The 20,914-nt window shown below is 38.4% G+C and overlaps 1 protein-coding gene across 3 annotated transcripts in view; it reads left to right on the top strand.

The window, feature by feature from the left end:
* igdcc3 (immunoglobulin superfamily, DCC subclass, member 3) overlaps positions 1-20,914 on the top strand; it is a 100,238-nt gene that overhangs the window by 65,589 nt on the left and 13,735 nt on the right. For all 3 annotated transcript variants that reach the window (XM_048184375.1, XM_048184378.1, XM_048184377.1), the window contains exons 3-7: positions 9,580-9,724; positions 9,835-9,965; positions 10,049-10,186; positions 13,651-13,809; positions 15,900-16,065. In XM_048184375.1, coding sequence (XP_048040332.1) covers positions 9,580-9,724; positions 9,835-9,965; positions 10,049-10,186; positions 13,651-13,809; positions 15,900-16,065 — 739 coding nt within the window. The remainder of the gene's footprint in view (positions 1-9,579; positions 9,725-9,834; positions 9,966-10,048; positions 10,187-13,650; positions 13,810-15,899; positions 16,066-20,914) is intronic.

The following is a 20,914-nucleotide window of genomic DNA, read 5'->3' as shown; positions in this document are numbered from 1 at the left end:
CAGTTTTGGACATATGAGATAATAAAAAATAAATAAATAAAAACCTTAAAGTAACTACATATGATCATGTAAAGCAAATATCTTTTAAAAAAATCTGTGCGGAGCATGCCCTCGTCCCACGCAATGTTCTCACCTTTTTTTCCCCTTACCTGTTTGCATCCCTCTAGGCTACAAGAAATATGTTTGGCTAACTGGGCCATGCTAACCAGCCAAATTTTGACCTATCAGTCCATTCATGTTCACTTTTCTTGGTCCACTCACTTTTCACATCCAGTGAATTTCAGGTACATAAATTTAACCATGCATAGTTCACGTGAAAATACAGTATATTTGCCTTCACATGTGCATGCAGTAATTTTCCCTATTTTCCTCATGTACAGTAAACATAGAAATATGTTTAAATGGCATGTTTGTGTGATGTTTAAACACTCAATGAGACTCCAGTTATATCAGTAGCCTAATAAAAAGTTTTAATGCTTTACATTATTGGTCAAATACACATCTTGATGTGCTGGTCTTATTTATATGTGAAAGTTAAAATTGGGAAGATGGCATCTGGAAATGTATTCAGTCTTGAAAAATGTATTCGGTCTTGATCATAGGGTGTATGTATGTTTTTGCAAGGTTGTCTGCTGGTCTCAGTTTGACCACTGAATGTTTGCTGGAGCCTGCAGGTCACCAGTGGTGATGGTTGTTCTGCTTACGATCTCATGAGAATATAACTGAGGTAGTAACCTGCTCTGGACAGGGCTTTGTTGATTAGAAACCAAACCCTGGTGCTCAGAGTGGTTGTGCTTTAATGACAGACGCTCCATGGCTACAGCTGGACACTCTGTGGAACTCAGCGCTCATCTTCAGTTGTAAAGGACAGAGCATTGGAGGGGGTATAGCTAATGCCGCCTCATATATTGTAGTTTCTTTGTCAGATGTACCGTATACAGGCATGTGACTGCCTTTTTTGACTTCCAGTAAAAGTAGCCATTATTGTGTTTATTACATAATTTATTCAAAAATATAAGAGAAGTCAGGCTTCAAAGAAAATATATAACATATTTATGGAATAATTTTAAAAGGGGGAAAAAAAAAAAACAAGTGTGAAAAAAGCTGAGATTGTAATACTTTGCTTGCTTTGTTGTAGCACCAGAACGCCTCGATGGTTGAGGCATTGAGGAATGTTTGTTTAAAATTTAATCGGCTTGCTGCTCGCTGTGCATCCGTGGAGAAGAGAGGTCAGAGCATGTCAGGAAATGGCACATTTCTCATTAGGGCACAGCCCAGAAGCACTGATGCCGAAACACTACTGATACACAAAGAGATGAGAGAGAGAGACAGAGAGAGACCGAGACCAGGAGAACAGAAGGACAGGGAGGGAGGAGGAGTTCACAGAGAGTTACAATATGCTCCAGTACCCCCACTGATTCCGCTGCTACACTCTCATCCGTGACTGTTTGTGTTTACATGTGAAATTGAGTGATGTGCTGGTGCCAGAGTGAGGAAGGGGGTGCTGTGTCTGAAGCAACACAGGGGTGCTTGCTAATAAGAAGCTAAAAGCTCAAAGCAGAAGACCTGATGAAACAGAACTGAGGAAACATACTGCACAATAGAAACAACCCACTCTGATGCCTCAAATACAAAACCGAAATGAATACTCATAGCTCACTTCAGGAATTTGTGCTTGTAGCTGGGGAATTTGTTCCGCAGTCTTCCTTCTTGTACTTGATAGAGTATGAGGTTAGCAACACTAAAGTCTCTGGTTTGATTCCTAGGAGCAACATACTAATAATTCATACCCTGAGAAATCCAGCTAAAACCAACTTAAAGGGTTAGTTCACCCAAAAATTATTTTTGCATCATTAGGTTTGCATCATTTGTCCTTGTGTACATTATGTCTGTAAAAAGAGAACAGAAGGCTAATATGACAAAATATGCCATTTAGTTACTCGGCTGAGTTATTTTTTGATCACAGGTGAACACGTGTATAACTCAAAATATCAGTTTCTTCCATGCAGAGGAACATAAAGGTAAAAAAACAACTCTGCGATTAAATTGAACTTTTATGCTTCAACCACAATAGAGAGGCCAAACTTGCATAAAGCAACTTTAAAGGGTTAGTTCACCCAAAAATGAAAATTTTGTCATTAATTACTCACCCTTATGTCGTTCCACACCCATAAGACCTTCGGTCATCTTGGGAACACAAATTAAGATATTTTTCATAAAATCCGATGGCTCAGTGAGGCCTGCATTGCCAGCAAGACAATTAACACTTTCATATGTCCAGAAAGCTACTACACATGTTTTTAAAACAGTTCATGTGACTACAGTGGTTCAACCTTAATGTTATGAAGTGACGAGAATACTTTTTGTGTGCCAAAAAAAACAAATAACGACTTTATTCAACAATATAGTGATGGGCGATTTCAAAACACTGCTTCATGAAGCTTCAAAGCTTATGAATCTTTTGTTTTGAATTGTTTCAAATCAGTGGTTCGGAGCCTGTACCAAACTGCCAAAGTCATGTGATTTCAATAAACAAGTCTTTATTCCATCATAAGAGTTTCCAAAGCGTGACTTTGGCAGTTTGATACACACTCCGAAATTGTTAATTGTCTTGCTGGCAATGCAGCCCTCACTGAGCCATCTGATTTTATGAAAAATATCTTAATTTGTGTTCTGAAGATGAACAAAGGTCTTACAGGTGTGGAACAACATGAGGGTGAGTAATTAATGACAGAATTTTCATTTTTGGGTGAACTAACCCTTTAAAGTTGCTTTATGCAAGTTTGGCCTCTCTATTGTGGTTGAAGCATAAAAGTTCAAGTTAATCGCAGAGTTGTTTTTTTACCTTTATGTTCCTCTGCATGGAAGAAACTGATATTTTGAGTTATACACGTGTTCACCTGTGATCAAAAAATAACTCAGCCGAGTAACTAAATGGCATATTTTGTCATATTAGCCTTCTGTTCTCTTTTTACAGACATAATGTACACAAGGACAAATGATGCAAACCTAATGATGCAAAAATTATTCTAGGTTTACAGTAATCAGTTGGGATTAGGCAAGAACGTTTTGAACACTGATTTTTGTATGTTCTCACTCAATTATTGATTTCTGTTCAAAAAGTCATCATGAAATAAAAGATTTAATAAGATTAAATCTATTTTTAAATGCATGTTAGTGATATTATTGTAAATTATACATCCATGTAGGTTTAATTTTTACACATTTTTTTGGACTTCATAATTTTCTATTTAAAATAACATACATTCAATCCTCCATACTTCTCTCTGGTGACATATTCTGGACTTCTCTAATCATTTAGTCTGCTTAAACCCCATCCTTTTCTTATAAAACAACTATAAGCTCGCATTTAGATCGGTTTCCATCTAAATAACAACCAATGTATAGAACCAAGTCCCCACCCTTTATAATTTTCTCTTGATAATCTATTTCACTTGGATGTACGTCACAATACAAAAGAGAAGATCTGTTTTTTATCTCCTAATTTAATCTGGTATATTAGTTGCTTTTACATGGTTTAGGTTGTTTGAGCTGGTTTAGATGGTTGACCATGGTACTACCAGCTGGCTAGGACTGTATGAGGTAATACATAAACTTGGTGAAAGTTGTTTGGTTTGGTAAACCTGCTTGGGCCAGCAATAAACCATATTAAAAACACAAGTTTGACCAACTTAAATGGGCTTGGTTTTTCCAGCAGGGTTGTGGAAAAAGAGGTATTGCACAATATTTTATTTCAGTTAGATTGCTGTGTTATTTCACTGTAATTAAATAGAAGAATGTGTTTTTGTGAAGCATTCCCTCGCCAATGGTATTGACCTAGACATGATGATATTAAAAAAAGAGATGTCATAGACGCACTAAATAATAAATGAAATCTTTTAGACACGTTTGTGGGAAAGTTGATTGAAGTCACAGTGGAGAGATAAAGCAAGAAAAAGAAATGGTGGAGACAGATAGATAGAGATGTATTCGATTTATGCCTTCCTTTCCGAGTTTCACAGCTCCTGCAGAGGCAATCAATGAGATATGTGTGAAAGCCTTGAAAAGATGCCTTTCTGAGAGCCCTTTTTTCCCCCTTCCTTCCCTGAGAATGCTTTTTTTTCCCCCTTGCTTCTGCCTGCCTGCCTTTGACTTGCATGAAACAAAACGACCAGTTACAGAAGCACCACTGTGTGAGTTTAAGCCGCCAAACACCACCCGGAGATCCTTCTGAGCTCGATGATGCTAGATTAGCTGGAACAAGTATATCAGTGGGACACAAAAAGAACACAGAGGGGTAAGCGGGAGAGGACGCTGGAGGGGCCCGGACCTCTTGTTATGCTAAGAGTGTTCCGAACGGTCCCGCTTGGTTCAAGTTAATTACGACCAACATTTAAATAAGAGCACTTGTCTGGAGGACGGTGGTTGGCTGCAGGAGAGACAGACCTCGTGCTAATTGTGTTTGTGTTTCCAGCTCCTCCCCTCATCTCCAGCCCTCTCTCAGTATGAGCTCCTGCGGGACACACTATGTGAGCTGCAGCCCAATGAGGGGCTTCAGATAATCGCCCCCTCACACTGATCTGTAAGCGTCTAAATCCTGGTCATCGTGCTGTAACTGGTTGCTTCTGTCTTTTCTTCTCCTGCAGATGCATGGGCTTTTATTGAGTGGTGTCTGACTGCTGAAATAACAATTCTCTTACACCTATAAGCTCTCTCTAACATACTCACTCACTTTCTAAGGTACACAGTGGCCATGAACAGATGCAGATGCCCCCTTTAGTTTGATTTTGTGTCTTTGAGCAAAGTAAGACCCCATAGCTGTGTTTCATACAATCAATCATGAAAACATTATTGATTGGTTTTGGAACTAGGTAAATGGTGTTGAATTTTATGTATGTGAGTTTGTCTATGCTGTTGAATATCCATTGCACTTTATTTTTTGTTTGTTGGTTGGTGTGTGCGTTTGGTTTTTCACTGATGTGTAATGTACTTTTCTGTTTTCTTGTGTATGGGACTATGTTATATGACCTTAAAGTGGATGCAGGAATTGAGTGGTCATAAGGGCTTTTCATACTTGAAATAGTTAACCCTGGGTCATTCTAAACCCCAGGTAAATGGAATCCTGGGTTATCTTGTTTCACACTGCTCATAACTTACCCAGGATTAACATTTAATCCTGGGTATTCATAAGATGACGTTTCACATTGTACATTCGTAAACCCTGGGTTAACATTCTTATTTGCATATTTGCGGTGTCCGTGTCATTGTCATTTCTCAGTGATTTTAGTCCCGTCCGAATGTGCCATGTCAGTAATCATTACGCGCAATGTCAGAAAAGATTACGGCGAATTTTACCTTCTGTAAAAAGGTCTGGAAAAATTATCTCAGGTAATACTAATCCTGTTCGAATAGACCCGCTGTAAATATGTACGGTAAAATTCCATCATTTCCTGTTTAAAAGTAGTTTTCTGCACATTTTTCAAGCATGGAAGCACTTGAAGAAACATTCATTTGTGTTGTAGGTGGTCAAGTCTGTGGCAAACCTCAAGTATTTTCCACATACCATTCGCAAAAAGAAGATCGAAGCAATTCTCAGAGGCACAAAACTAATTTTTTCTTTAGCTAAGTGCCTATTACCATTATAATCCAATCAGAATTTAATTAATAAATCGGACCTAACTGTTATATATATAGTTTATATATTTAGATTATATGTGTTTTGCGCACATGGTATCAGGATGCAACGTATACCCACGTGACGACAGGGAGGTGACGGCGGTGCGTAAATCGAGTTACCCCTCCCACTTCTGCTAAGTTTTACTGAGATGTCTTGTCCTGTGCGAATTGGCCAATTAATATTACAGACATCCAGAGGTAAAGTTACTTTACTCCACCTCCTCATGTAAAACTATCCCGTCCGAATAGGGCTCTAGAGTGTGAATGAGAATACCCTGGGTTATCGACGTTCTAAACCACCACTTTTAACCCCGGGTAAAAGAATGTTTCACACTTGTAATTTAGAAGCAGGGTTTGCACCGCTTTTTACCCAGGGTTATGAAACCCTGCTCTGGAGCAGAGTTAGCACCTCTTTTGCAGTGTTAACCCCGCATTGTGGTCCCAAACTTGTAGAGTGTGAAATGCGGTGTTGGAATGTTACAGCTAGACACTTAACAACAGACAACATATAAAATATGCAAATAAGAAAGTTACCCAGGGTTTACGAATGTACAATGTGAAACGTCAGTTTATGAATCCCCAGGATTAACTGTTATCCCCGGGTAAATTATGAGCGGTGTGAAATGTGAAGCAAGATAGCTCAGCAATGCTGCATTTATTATTTCAGAAATACAGTAAAAAGAAATGTATAATTACAATTTCAAATATTTTAATACATTTTAAACAACCTTGCTGAAAGAACTTGCTGAACTTTTGAAAGCTAGCGTATTCTCCAAAAGAATGTTCTCCAAGAGCAATCCATTAAATGTGAAGAAATTAGCATTGGATAGTTCTGTTATATACTTAAACAAACACTAAACAGGAATATGCTAAGAACTGCCAAAAGCATGTACACTATATTGCCAAAAGTATTGGGACACCCCTCCAAATCATTGAATCCAGGTGTTCCAATCACTTCCATGGCCACGGGTGTATAAAATCAAGCACCTAGGCATGCAGACTGCTTCTATAAACATTTGTGAAAGAATGGGTCGCTCTCAGGAGTCGGTGAATTCAGGCGTGGTACTGTGATAGGTTGCCATCTATGCAATAAGTCTATTCATGAAATGCAACCAAATCCAGACCTCACCACTAAATATTCCACGGTCAACTGTTAGTGGTATCATAACAAAGTGGAAGCAGTTGGGAACAACAGCAACTCAGCCACGAAGTGGTAGGCCACGTAAAATCACAGAGCAGGGTCAGCGCATGCTGAGGCACACAGTGCGCAGAAGTCACCAACTTTCTGCAGAGTCAATAGCTACAGACCTCCAAACTTCGTGTGGCCTTCAGATTAGCTCAAGAACAGTACATAGAGAGCTTCATGGAATGGGTTTCCATGGCCGAGCAGCTGCATCCAAGCCTTACGTCACCAAGTGCAATGCAAAGCGTTGGATGCAGTGGTGTAAAGCACGCTGCCACTGGACTCTAGAGCAGCGGAGACGTGTTCTCTTGAGTGACGAATCACACTTCTCTGTCTGGCAATCCGATGGACAAGTCTGGGTTTGGCTCTTGCCAGGAGAACGGTACTTGCCTGATTGCATTGTGCCAAGTGTAAAGTTTGGTGGAGGGGGGGATTATGGTGTGGGGTTGTTTTTCAGGGGTTGGGCTTGGCCCCTTAGTTCCAGTGAAAGGGACTCTTAATGCTTCAGCATACCAAGACATTTTGGACAATTTCATGCTCCCAACTTTGTGGGAACAGTTTGGGGATGGCCCCTTCCTGTTCCAACATGACTGCGCACCAGTGCAGAAAACAAGGTCCATAAAGGCATGGATGAGCAAGTTTGGTGTGGAGGAACTTGACTGACCTCAACCCGATAGAACACCTTTGGGATGAATTAGAGTGGAGACTGCGAGCCAGGCCTTCTCGCCAACATGGTCAAAAATTCCCATAAACACACTCCTAAACCTTGTGGAAAGCCTTCCCAGAAGAGTTGAAGCTGTTATAGCTGCAAAGGGTGGGCCAACTCCATATTAAATCCTACGGATTAAGAATGGGATGTCATTAAAGTTCATGTGCACGTAAAGGCAGCCGTCCCAAAACCTTTGGCAATATAGTGTATTTCATGGTGTTGTCGTTCTTACTGCAGCACCTGTTCATCATTGTACAACCTCATTTCCAGAAAAGTTGGGACATTTTTTTAAAGTGTAATTAAATCTAGAAACTATGATTTGTTAATTCTCTTGAACCTTTATTTAACTGACAAATGTACAAAGAAAATATTTCCAATGTTTTCACTTAATTGTATTTTGTAAATATAAAAAAAAATTGATTTTGATGACTGCAACACACTCCAAAAAAGTTGGGACAGAGGCATGTTTACCACTGCGTCACATCACCTTTCCTTTTAATTACACTTTTTAATTTAATTTTAATTTGGGAATTGATGATACTAATTGTTGAAGTTTTGCTAGTGAAATTTTTGCCCAATTTCGCCTGATACAAGACAGCTGCTCAACAGTCTGTGGTCATCGTTGTCTGATTCTCCTTTTCATGATGGGCCATACATTTTCAATAAGAGACAGATCTGGACTGTAGGCAGGTCAGTCAATGACATCCACTCTACGGTGTAGGGTGTCTAGAAACCACTCTGATGTATCACGTGCAGAATGAGGCCTGGCATTGTCTTGCTTTCCAGGAAAGATGTCATCTTGGCAGTTTATGTCTTTGTACAATCCCAATATACGCCTCCACATCAATGGATCCTTCACACATATGCAAGTCACCTATGCCATTTGAACTGATGCACCCCAATACCTTGACAGATGTTTTCTTTTGCTCCTATCACTGATGAAAGTCTGGATGGTCCCTTTCGTCTTTGAGACTGAGAACTTTTTCCCAAAAACATGCTGAAACGTGGACTCACAGCACACATTTTCACTGTTTTATACCATCTGAGATGAGCTCGGGGCCAGGGAACATGGCAGCATCTCTGCATTGAACTGATGTGTAGCTTTCTCCTTGTGTAACAGTTATTCGAGTTGCATTTCTTGATGCAGCGGCAGATCATGTTAAGTGACAACGGTTTTCCAAGGTATTCCCGAGCCCATGTGGCTGTATTTAACACAATAGCATGACGGTTTCTCATGTAATGTTTCCGAAGGTCACGCACATTGAACAGAAGTTTTCTGCCTGGCCATACACAGACTGAGATTTCTCTGGATTCCTTTAATTTGTTTCACAATATTACATATGGTAGATGGTGAAAGACATACATTCTTTGCAATCTTGCATTGAGAAAAGTGATTTTTGAATTGTTTGACAATTCTCTCATGAAATTTGGCACAAAGTGTGAGCCATGACCCATCTTTGCTTGCAAAGACTGAGAAACTGTTTTACACCCAAACACGATACCCTAACCTATTACCAATTCACCTGCTAATTGTGGACTGTTTTAAAACAGTTTAACTTGGATATTCTGTAATCTTTTCAGTTTTATTACCTCTGTCACAACTTTTTTGGAGTGTGTTGCAGCCATCAAAATCAAAATGTATTTACATTTACAAAATACAATTATGTTGTTCAGTGAAAACTTTGGAAATCATTTCTTTGTGCTTTTTGTGAGTTAAAAAAATTAACAAATCACAGATTGTGGATTTTATTGCATTTTACAAAATATCCCAACTTTTCTGGAAATGGGGTTTGTAGTTCTGAATTTCTGACTGTAGATCAGAGCAAGGCAGATCACAGATCAGGTTCACTTTATTCCATCTGTCACTTTGTTCTTGTCATACTTCATCACTTTTGGGAAACTGAATTCTCGCATATTGTTGAAATGGTGGTATTTTGAATTGTGGTTATGTTAATGACCTTATTTGTGTACAAGGGTTAAAGCAATCTCTCTCTGTCTCTTTTGTCTTCAGCAATGGCAGATTTTCATGTGCAGCCACGTTCTGTGCGTGCAGAGCTGGGAGGTGTTGGACGATTTCAGTGCCAAATCCATGGTCTGCCTGAGCCGGTCATCAGCTGGGAAAGAGACGGGCGGCCCGTGGATACCTCTGATGACAGGTAGCACCGTAAATACACACTTCCACACAATGACATTTGAAGGGATGTGCCCAGTGTTGTTGCAACATATACATGTCTCCCTCTCACTGTGGCCTGTCTATGTCTGTCAGGTATACTCTGTTGCCCACGGGCGTGCTGCAGATAACTGGAGTACGCCCTGAGGATGGTGGGGTGTACTGCTGTGTTGCCCACAACAGTGCTGGAGTCAAACACAGTGCAGGAGCACAGCTCACAGTCTCAGGTCTGCAGAAACATTCTTCTCTGCTTATTTGAGTCCTTCAACATTTTCTTTCTGTAACTAGCTTAACTTCTCTTTTCCTGAAGGCTCCCAGTCATCTGTTTACAAAGAACCCATGATCTTAGTGGGCCCTGAAAACCTCACCCTCACAGTTCACCAGACCGCCATCTTGGAGTGTGTTGCCACGGGTTACCCTCGTCCAATCGTTTCGTGGAGTAGACTGGGTAAGAATCATTTAAGTTGCTCTCTAAATTGCCTTGAGTGGTTATCAGAGCAAAACCCACCTCCGCTCCAGCCAGAAAGCTGCAAAGAGCTTTAAAATGCTCTCCACTGCACACTGACTATAAAGTACCCAATCAACTGAAAAAGAGGAAAGGGAAAAATCTCCTCCACCAAGGTAATATAACATGATGGAGGACGGAGATGAGAGAAAATGAGCTGATGGATCTATATCTGGAAAAACTGCTCTTAAAGGGGTTATATTTATCTCCCTAAAGTTCACTTATGACATTAGTCAAGTTGTCTTGCACCAAAAATGTCTTAATTTAGTTAGAATTAAAGGAGTAGTTTACTCAAAAATGAAAATTGTTGTCATTTACTCCCTATTTCAAACCTGTATGACATTTTCTTCTGTGAGGACATATAAGATATTTTTGTTTTTTCGTCCATTGATGTTGTTTTGGAGCCCATAGACTTTCACTAAATGATGACACAATTTTCATTTTTGAAATGTTTCTTGAGCACAAAATCAACATGATTTCTGAAGGATCATGTGACATTGAAGACTAAAGTTATGGCTGCTTAAAAATTCAGCTTTGCCATCACAGAAATAAATTGCATTTTAAAATATATTAAAATAGGAAACACATATTTTAAAATGTAGTATGTCACAATATTACTGTTTTCACTGTAGTATTTTAACTGAACAAATAAATGCATCCTTGGTATCATACTGACCCCAACTTTTGAATGGTACTGTACATCATTGGCGTAGAACATCAAACCCTTTTAGTTCAAAAGATCCAGAAAATTCAGTTTTTGATGACATGACCCTATTGAAATAAGCTGGCTGTTGTATTAAAGTCATTTACACTCCAATCTACTGGAGCCAGATGGTTTAGAATGGTGAAATAACACTCTCTCATCCTTCTCGCTAAGAGATGGATATTACAGATCGGACAGACTGATACTGAACAGTGAGATTGGTTTCTGTGTGAAAAATGGCTCATTTATTTTTAAGCGCGCTCAGAGTTCTAAAGCCACACACTTGAAATGGTTTCAGACATTTTTGGCCATTGAATGCACTTTGCCACATCTGTCTGTCTTATCTTATTTAGGATTAATGAAGAAATGTCTCATCTTTACTTCTGTTGTAGAGTGGTTAATATCGTTTTTATGTTAGAATGTGTCTGTATTTATGCAAATGTGTGCGTGTCTCTCTCACGTGCATGTGAATCTACAGACTTGTGTATTTGTCTTTGGATCATCTCATTTTGAGGCCTGTCCCATTTGCTGTTTGCATTTTAATAAGCATTTCGGTCTATATCTATATATTTCCAGGTGAACGTAACCTACTTATTCTCTGACCCACACCAACTGTTCTCTCGCAAGCAAGATTTCACAGCGACTCCCACACTTGTATAATAATCCGTTTCTGAACTCTTTCTCGCTCACCCAGCTATTATCTAATGTGATTTTCCCATTAAGAATGTAAATGATGGCGTCTTCCTGTAACAGCTGCTAATCAGATTGCGGATATTACCTTCCACAGTGTTGCTGGAATTAACTGCTAACAATGGGATTTTGCTGGATTAGATTACAGCGAGAGCAAATCAAGGCTAAGCTCAGTAATGAATGTGATACATCTCCTACAGTTAGTGATTAATGCCATTCTGCATTTATGTCATCTTATTTAGGAGCCAGTGATTTTGCTGAATTTAGTTCACTCTAATACATACAACCAAGCATGGATGCTGATTCACTCCTACTGTACCTAAAAGCGTGCACATTTGTTATGGGGCAAAAGGCCTGGCCAGTAAAATATTATACAAAAATGTTGTCTTGGGGAAATAGATAGAAGTTGGATATAATGCTGTAATAATAGTAAAAAAAAATGACACAGACAATGATATTCACACAAAGCAACAACGATACAATAATGCACACTGGTTGCAGATTTGCTGAAAGGGTTAGTTCACCCAAAAATGAAAATTCTGTCATTAATTACTCACCCTCATGTCATTCCACATCCATAAAACCTTTGTTTATCTTTGGAACACACATTAAGATCTTTTTGATGAAATCCAAGAGGTTTCTGTCCCTCCATATCCAACGCAACTACCACTCAAAGGTCCAGAAAGGTAGGAAAAAAGCATCGTTAAAATACTCCATGTGACTACAGTGGCTTAAACTCAATTTTATGAAGCAATGGCAGTGCTTTGTTTGTGCAAAAAAAACATAATCAGCATGTTTTATCAGCAGAACAATCGTCATATTGTTAAATGTAAACTGTACAATCTATGGAACACTCTGTACATTATTTCTGTCCCTCAGCCTCATTTTCATTCCTGTCAAATATAAAAGGGATAGTCCAGCCAAAACTAAAAATTCTGTAAGACTTTCTTCTGTGGAATGTTGCTTACAATTCCCATTGACTTACATTATGGACAAATATACAATAGAAGTCAATGGGAACCAAACTGTTGAGTTACCAACATTATGCAAAATATTTTCTTTTCTGTTCTGAAGAAAAAAGAAAGGAACGACATTGAGTGAATGGTGACAGAATTTTAATTTTTTTCCTTTAAATATGGTGATATCCTACTTCCTCGTATGTCTCTGTGATATTTCATTGAACATGCTAATTAACCCACAAAGACTAAAAGTGTCCATCTCTAAATACAAATAAATGTTGTTATCATTAACTGTGTGGAACCGGGTTGAGAAGCTCTAAACAGCTGCTGAATAATAAGTGGAAATGTTTGTGCACCTCACAACAGATGCCAGTCAGTTAAATCTGGTGTTATGAACTGCACCCCGCCACAGTATCTAACACTGCGTCTAATGTCTTTTTGACAGGCACATTAACAAAACACAATGAAATGAATAGAAGATGTATTTAGAGGGATTGTTAATTTTTATTAGTACTTTTCCTTACTGAGTGTGCAATTACAGCTGTAGTGATTGAGATGGTCCAGACTGAAACTCATGAGATTCATTGCTCATACAGAAAGTGTGTGAGTTTTACACATGTATAGGAGATGTCCATGGTAACATGGGTTATCCTGCGTCACATTCATAGGTCATCTCGTATGTATAGAGCCCTCCTTCTTTGACTCTTGTTTTTTCGGTGTATAATTTGTTATACTTTTTTCTCTTTCTCTCTTAACATATTCTTTGCCCCAGGGCAGAACGTGGGAAAATGCTTTGTACTCCATAATTAGTCACATTTAACCAGTGCTGTGAAATTCTGAGGCTCATCACATGCTTTTGTTGTCCTGTTAAATTTATTTTTAGTTCCTATGGGGCAGGAAATGATTTTATGGCTGGATAATCATGTGATTCTATTTTCTCTCCAGTGCCTCTTTTTATTCCCTCTACTGTCTTCAATTCTCTTTGAAATGATCTTAATGACCTCTCTTTTTTTTCATCTTTGTCAACAATATGCCTTCATCTCTTCATCTTTCAGATGGCCGCCCAATAGGAGTTGAGGGTATCCAAGTACTAGGAACAGGAAACCTGATGATCTCTGATGTCAGAGTTCAACATTCTGGCGTTTACGTCTGTGCGGCCAACAAACCAGGAACCCGTGTGCGCAGAACTGCTCAGGGACGCCTAGTTGTGCAAGGTGAGCTTTTTCTAAACACACTTTCCCGAAATATTCTTTCCTGAAATATTCTATTCTATGTATCTTTTATAAAACCAAGGTACACTTTTTTTTTTTTTTTGTACCTTGACTACACCAAGCACTTGGTTACACTACATCACTGAGTAGTGAACATCCATCAGTCAATCTATTCTTATTCCTATTGTGGGGATGCTGGAGTCTATCTCAGCATCTCGGGCCACAGGCAGGGGAAACACCCTGGACGGATGGCCAGTCCATCACAGGGCTGAGTGATGAACAACTGCATCTAAATATTCTGCTTTGAAGGTGATCAAACTAACAATTAATTTTATGAACATAAAATCTTCACTAAAATCGAAATTTATTAAAATCTGTGAATTATTCTTGCAAACCAGTTCAAACAAAATCTACATATTCATTTTGCTTTGAATTAGATTAAACAAATTAATCAAATGACCCAAATGATTCACAAATCTGTAAATTATTTTTTTTTAAGCAGTTTGAACAGATTCACTAAAATGAATCTTATATACCAACACTATAAGAGTGATTGCACAGTTTAGGAGTGTTTGTTTGATTGTCTCAGCTACAAAACTTCGCAAATATATATTAACACACTAGCGTTATGTGGCAAAAAAGTAGCTAGAAAAGTTACACTACACTAACAAATGAATTATTGTGTGTATTGTATAATTCAGTACACTATTTAAAAATGATTTAGTAGCATCACTACTTTTAGTTAATCAACTGCCTTAGAAGTTAGTGACTGAATCTCAGCGGGTGTAAACCATGAGAGCAGGAGCAAGTGTTGTAGGTGTAGCTGTGAGAATTTATATAATCTTAGTGGACAGATGGTGAAGCAGCCTTTGCTCACTGTAATACACTTCGTTTACATTAAAGTGAGAGAGGGAGAGAGAGTAAGAGCGGTGTATTAAAAAATGTAATGTAAAAACTGCTAGTGAGAGGAGAAAAATCAAATCCCAAGAGAGAAATAAGTGAGAGAAACAAGGAGATAAGAAAGGAAGGAAGAGGTGTCTCAGATGATATATCACAGTGGTACATCAATACTCACTGCCTCAACCCATCCCCCACTCTCTCTCTCTCTCTCTCTCTCTCTCGTGCACTCAGGGATAAGAGAAGAAAAATGAGTGCTAATTTGCAGGGCTGTGAGATGCACTGGATGGACCTCTGAGAGCCGTTAGAACCTCTCTTATCATTTATTTATTGAGAGGAGCTGGTAACACTGAAAAACAGTAAAGAGACAGAGAGCAGGATCAACACTTGCCGATTAAAGGACTTTAATAATTAAAGTCATTGCACCCTGAAAGAAAATGAATGGTGTGATGCTAATTAAAATGGATAAAAATGAGCAAATGGTTGCTAATCAGTCAGCAATTTCAAATTTTCCCAGATTAAATGTGTCCTAATTAAGCAGTAAAAGACTATTGGATTAGCTGCAGTCTATTAACATGCGGTGAGTGAGTGAGGAGGAGGGTATCTGGTGAGGTTGGGGGCAACAGAAGGCTCTGGGGGTTAAAAGAGGTGTGCGGTCCAAGTATCCCTTCCTAGCCCCCCACATCTGTTCTGCAGCACTTAATCTGTTTTCATTTTCACACTGTGTCATTTATGGATTGTCAGTTTCCTCCTCTGGCCCTGTGAAATCTGTTTTTGCCGTACTCTAATCGAATTAATCTGACTCTTTCTCTAAGTTTATTCCTGTTACCACCCACTGCTGTCACAATATATTCATTATAAATGTGATGAAGCCAAAGCCACGTAGACACTCTCCCTCCCTCTCTCCCTCTCAGCGTTGTGTGAACTGTGGTTTTCATCTTCAAATATTTCTATTTCTATTGCCGTTGATAGCATATAAGTGACATATGGAAATGGAACCGGGTGAAAGTGGGAACATTAGTGCAAAGGAGCAGCTGGGCTCATTTTTAAATCACCTAGTGAAATTACTGAGACATTTTCCAACAGAAACTGAGGTTTCAGAAATTCAAGCCTTTTTATTTAATGATCTTATGTATTTGCAATAACTGACTTCTCATTATCTCTTGTTTTTCTCCTTCCTTTCTATCTGTTTACAGCCCCAGCAGAGTTTGTGCAGCCCCCTCAGTCCATTGCTCGCCCGGTGGGCACCACTGCCATCTTCACTTGTCTGGCCAGAGGTGAGCCAGTCCCCCAGCTCACCTGGCTGAAAAATGGACAGATCTTAGAGCCTGATGGCCATGTCAAACTCAGGAACAACAACAGGTGAGCTGAAAAAGACCAGTCAGTGGCGTAACTTTGTTTTAAAAAGTGGGACAGGAGTGTTTGTGTGTGTGGGGGTGGGGGTTGATTGCTGGTAACATCAGAAATGTACAATAATAAATGCACAAAAAATAATCGGATGTCCAGAAATCAATTTCAATATTACATTGAGTTTAATATATTGACATAGAACTCATGTTTAATGTGATAGTTTTATCCTTATATCTAGTATGGGCTAATACCAAGGGCGTAGATTTGGTTTTAACTTTGGGGGCGTTGAATGTTGGTATGGTTGTATTGTATTGGGGGGTTGTAACTGATGGCACCCCCACAAACTACACCCCTGGCTAATACAGTATGTTGTTTGTCTCGAGAATATTTACATTAGTGAATACATGTGTAAATCCGCATTAATGATCTGTGTGTCCTAAAGGACTGGTGGTAGAATTTTTGTTAAGCGTGCCAGAAGTTCTGGGTTCTAATCTGGTGGATCAATGAAGAGAGTAGTGTGTTTGTTTGGATTTATTTCAAATATCAACAATGTCCAACAGCATTTTTGAAATATCGCTTACCCCACCTTTAAAACCAAAGATGTTCATCAGTGATTGTATATCAAGAGCAGGGACACTTTGTGTGCATTTTGTTTTGTCATTTCACCGGAACAAATAGTGAGTCTCCGCAACAGTGTGAAGCAATATATTTGAAACTCTCGTTTGTGTGAAGACTGTGCAAGAGTGCCAAGAGAGCACAGTTGCCTTCCGCCACTGATAACAGCAGCAACAAGCACTCAGCATGATTTCAAAAACAACACATTCCAGAGCCAGAACGCCTCTTATTTAACACAAACAAACAAATTGCTAATCAGCTGGAGATGATTATTTAACTTTATTTTTTTAACTTTTAGTTTTAGTAATTTTAGTACTTCAACTTAAACCTTGTCATTTATTACATTTGGAGTCAACCTACAGAAGGCATTAGTGAAGGCGCCACTGTTTGCGTCATTGAAGGACATTCTTATGTTGCTGGTTGTCCTCTTCCAGCTACAGTGTTATGACAACCATGTTAGGACGGTACAAGTCGAGGTCATAGTAGGATACGTTGTCCTGCATTCTTCTGATCTAGAACGGGCCGTGTCTGCTATTAAAGACGCTCAGTTTTTTGTTTATCTGCTGTGCTATTCATTTTTTTTCCTCTGCCGTTTTCTTTATGATCATGTCTTTGGAAATGGAAATGAAATGCGATTCCTTGTCTATTGCTATAAATGTTTTTATTGCCAGGGATTTTTGTTGTGGTTAAAGAGCATGTTTACGGTGTGAGAGAAAATCAATTTCATTGAGGTTCAAATTTATAACCGCAAAGATGGAGAGAGACTTTTCATTGCTAGAAGAAATAAATTGGGAAAGACAAGAAGGCTGGGACAGGCATTATTCGACTGGAGTGAAAAAAGCAGGTTGATGTGGAGAGAGAGTGCAGGAATGGATAAGTTGGAATCTCTAGAGTCTGAACAGCACCATTAGCTAATTGACTCATAAAGTGGAGCAGTGTGCAGAGATGACTTCTTATATACATTGATTGCAGGCCCATATGTGTCGACACACCACATCATGTTCTGTGTATTTTTAAAAGATTACACATTTAAGATTAAGATTAAAACCTAAAAAAAAGTTTTTGCATCTCTGGCATCACCAAACTGAATTACAAAACTTAATTTTTACATTTTCTAAATAATTAAGTAATAATAATAATAATGTGGGAGTTGCTTGCTGCCATGATGTTAGGCTGTTGCCATGGTATTGCTATGTGGTTGCTTATGTTTTCTGAGTATTGCTATGCAGTTGCTAGGGTGTTGTGGGTGATTATTAGGTGATTGCTTATTGGCCAAAAGTGCATAGCTGCAGCTGATTTTTTTGTGCAATTAATTTATGCGTTCGGCAGATGCTTTTATCCAAAGCGACTTACACTACATTAAAACTAAACCTTTAAAAGGATAGTTCACCCAAAAATGAAAATTTGATGTTTATCTGCTTACCCCCAGCGCATCCAAGATGTAGTTGACTTTGTTTCTTCAGTAGAACACAAATGTTTTTTAACTCCAACCGTCGCCGTCTGTCAGTCAAATAATGCGAGTGAATGGGAACGCAATCTATAGGAGTCGAAAAAACTTGCATAGACAAATCCAAATGAAACCCCGTGGCTCGTGACGGCACATTGTCCTAAGACACGAAACAATCGGTTTGTGTGAGAAACCGAACAGTATTTATATTATTTTTTTACCTCTAAAACACCACTATGTCCAACTGCGTTCAGCACTCTGTTAGTGAGGTCTGATCGCGCTCTGACAACAGAAGTAATCTCTAGCACTTATTGAAGTATAAGCGCGAGACATCACTGCCGGTTTCTCACACAAACCGATCGTTTTGTGTCTTAGGACATCATTGTGCCATCACGAGCCGCAGGGTTTAATTTGGATTTGTCTATGCAAGTTTTTTCGACTCTTATTGATAGAGTTCCCATTCACTCGCATTATTTGACTGAGAGACGGCAACGGTTGGAGTTAAAAATCATCATTTGTGTTCTACTGAAGAAACAAAGTCAACTACATCTTGGATGCGCTGGGGATAAGCAGATAAACATCAAATTTTCATTTTTGGGTGAACTATCCCTTTAATGAGTTCTTGCATTCCCTAGGAATCAAACCCATGCCCTTAGCATTGCTAGCACTACGCTCTGCTGTTTGAGCTACAGGAACTTGTTCTGGTTCTGGTTACTCCTTCAATCAAACTCAATAGGATTCTATGACTCATTTCAACATCCACCACTGGAATCATAATTCTGATCACTTAAGGTGTGTACACACTTGTAGTTCGTTCTCTTGGTTCTTTTGGTCCGGACATCCAAAACAATGTGGTGTTTTGGGCTAAATGCGCTCGCTGTATGTGCGTGTGTATAATGGTATTTTGACCAGCTGAGAACTCCCGAAGGCAGGAATTCCTCTGTTGCATTTCTGACATCTGTACCAAACTGTAATGGCAATGTAACTCCTATGACAAGAAAAAACAGGTATGCTTCAGCCAGTGTTAATTTTGACAGCAAATTTTGATTTAGTTTTAGTCATAGTCTTTTGACTAAAATGCCATTTAGTTTTAGTCATATTTTAGTCATCAGAAATTGTTTTAGTTTTAGTCTAGTTTTAGTCGACTAAATATCATAAGATTTTAGTTGACTAAATCTACAGTAGAATTAGTCGACTAAAATCTAATTTAGTTAAATTGTAATGCATTAAGCATTTCCAATAAAAATGCTTCCACAGATCCAATACATTGATATAGGTACATCTGATATTCCCCAAAATGTTTATGTTCACCCAACTGTACTTTGCTCGCCAAAGCGGACGGTTTTTGACTGTTCAAGTGCAAAAACACGCGAAAGAGCAAAATTCAGTACTTTTCAGGGATTGACACACTTAACATTGAGGTAGGCTACTATTATAGTTTTCATTTAAATTTTTTTATTAGATTTGATTTTTAGTTTTTCCTGCTTTCATTGTAATTTTAGTAAAAAGTTTTAGTAATTTTTTGTATTTGTCTTTAGTTTTTGCTTTTAAATGTCTATAAGTATTTATTTCTGTTTATTTTAATACCTCAGGTTAAGCTAAAGCTTAGAAACTAGATGAAATAAAATAAGTTTACATTTTTATATATTTATCTTTTATTTCAGTTAATGTTTATTTCAAGTAATGGAGATTTCTTTGGTTTTAGGTTTAGTTAACTATAATAACCCTTATACTTGTAAAATATATTGAATAATGTGTCAAATAATGTTCTTAGTCTTTACTTCCTGTGACAGAAGGTACAGTAGTTTACTATGAATTAAATAGAAATTAAATTAAATACAGTTTATTGTTTAAACAAAATAACAATAATGACCAGGAAAAAAATAATAATTATAAACCATCTCGAAATAAACTCTTATTCTGAAATGTCTGCAGTCTGCACTATAGCAGGCTGCTCATGAGGGTGATAAATATGCATTCTTACAACCGTCTAAAACATGCTACCATATAAACATTGTGTAGTAAACATTGTCATAATTCATCAACATTAGCTTATAAGCAATCACTTGGCATAAATATGCGCTATTCAATAATTGTAGCCTGTAGAGCGCGCAACAGCGCCGCGTTTCCCGCAGTTAGATAAGCACATTACAATTCAAATGTGCGCATCTTCCACACAGGACAGCAGTTCTGACTGGATATCTTCCCAAATCGTCCCTCTCTTTCATTTTCATCTCGTTTTTATTCGTTGACGAAAATTAGAGTAGATTTTAGTCATAGTTTTAGTCATTAAAAACGCATTTTTATTTAGTCATCGTCTCGTTTTCGTCCATGAAAAAATGTAGTTGACGAAAATTATGACGAAAATTATTCGTCAACGAAATTAACACTGGCTTCAGCATTCTGTCCTTTTTAGGGTTGTATCTTGTGACATCACATCCTGTTTTCTGCGGTCTCTACTCTTGTTTGGTGCGCACCAGGGTTCGGATTGCAGCGCTCACACTAAATCAAATGAACCACACTAACAGAGCAATTGCACCAGAGTTCGTTTCAATTGAACCAAACCTGCCGAGTGTGAGCATACCCTTTCCTCAAAAAGTAAATGAGATAATTGCACCCATTTCAACAATTGCAGGGCAAAAAATGGTTTGTATGATTGCTTAGAAAAATAACAGTATTAAATACAATACAATAGCATTGTCTCTGCGCATTAAACTGGGATAAGAGTGAAAACAATTGCACTGTTCACTTTTATGGTGTTATATTGTCAGCTGTATTGTTTATCAGCACCAGTTACGG

This window comes from Megalobrama amblycephala, linkage group LG3 (assembly GCF_018812025.1).
Source record: "Megalobrama amblycephala isolate DHTTF-2021 linkage group LG3, ASM1881202v1, whole genome shotgun sequence".
Classification (NCBI taxonomy): Eukaryota; Metazoa; Chordata; class Actinopteri; order Cypriniformes; family Xenocyprididae; genus Megalobrama; species Megalobrama amblycephala.
The sequence above is the reverse complement of the archived record's forward strand: the minus strand, read 5'-3'. Positions and strand labels throughout refer to the sequence as shown.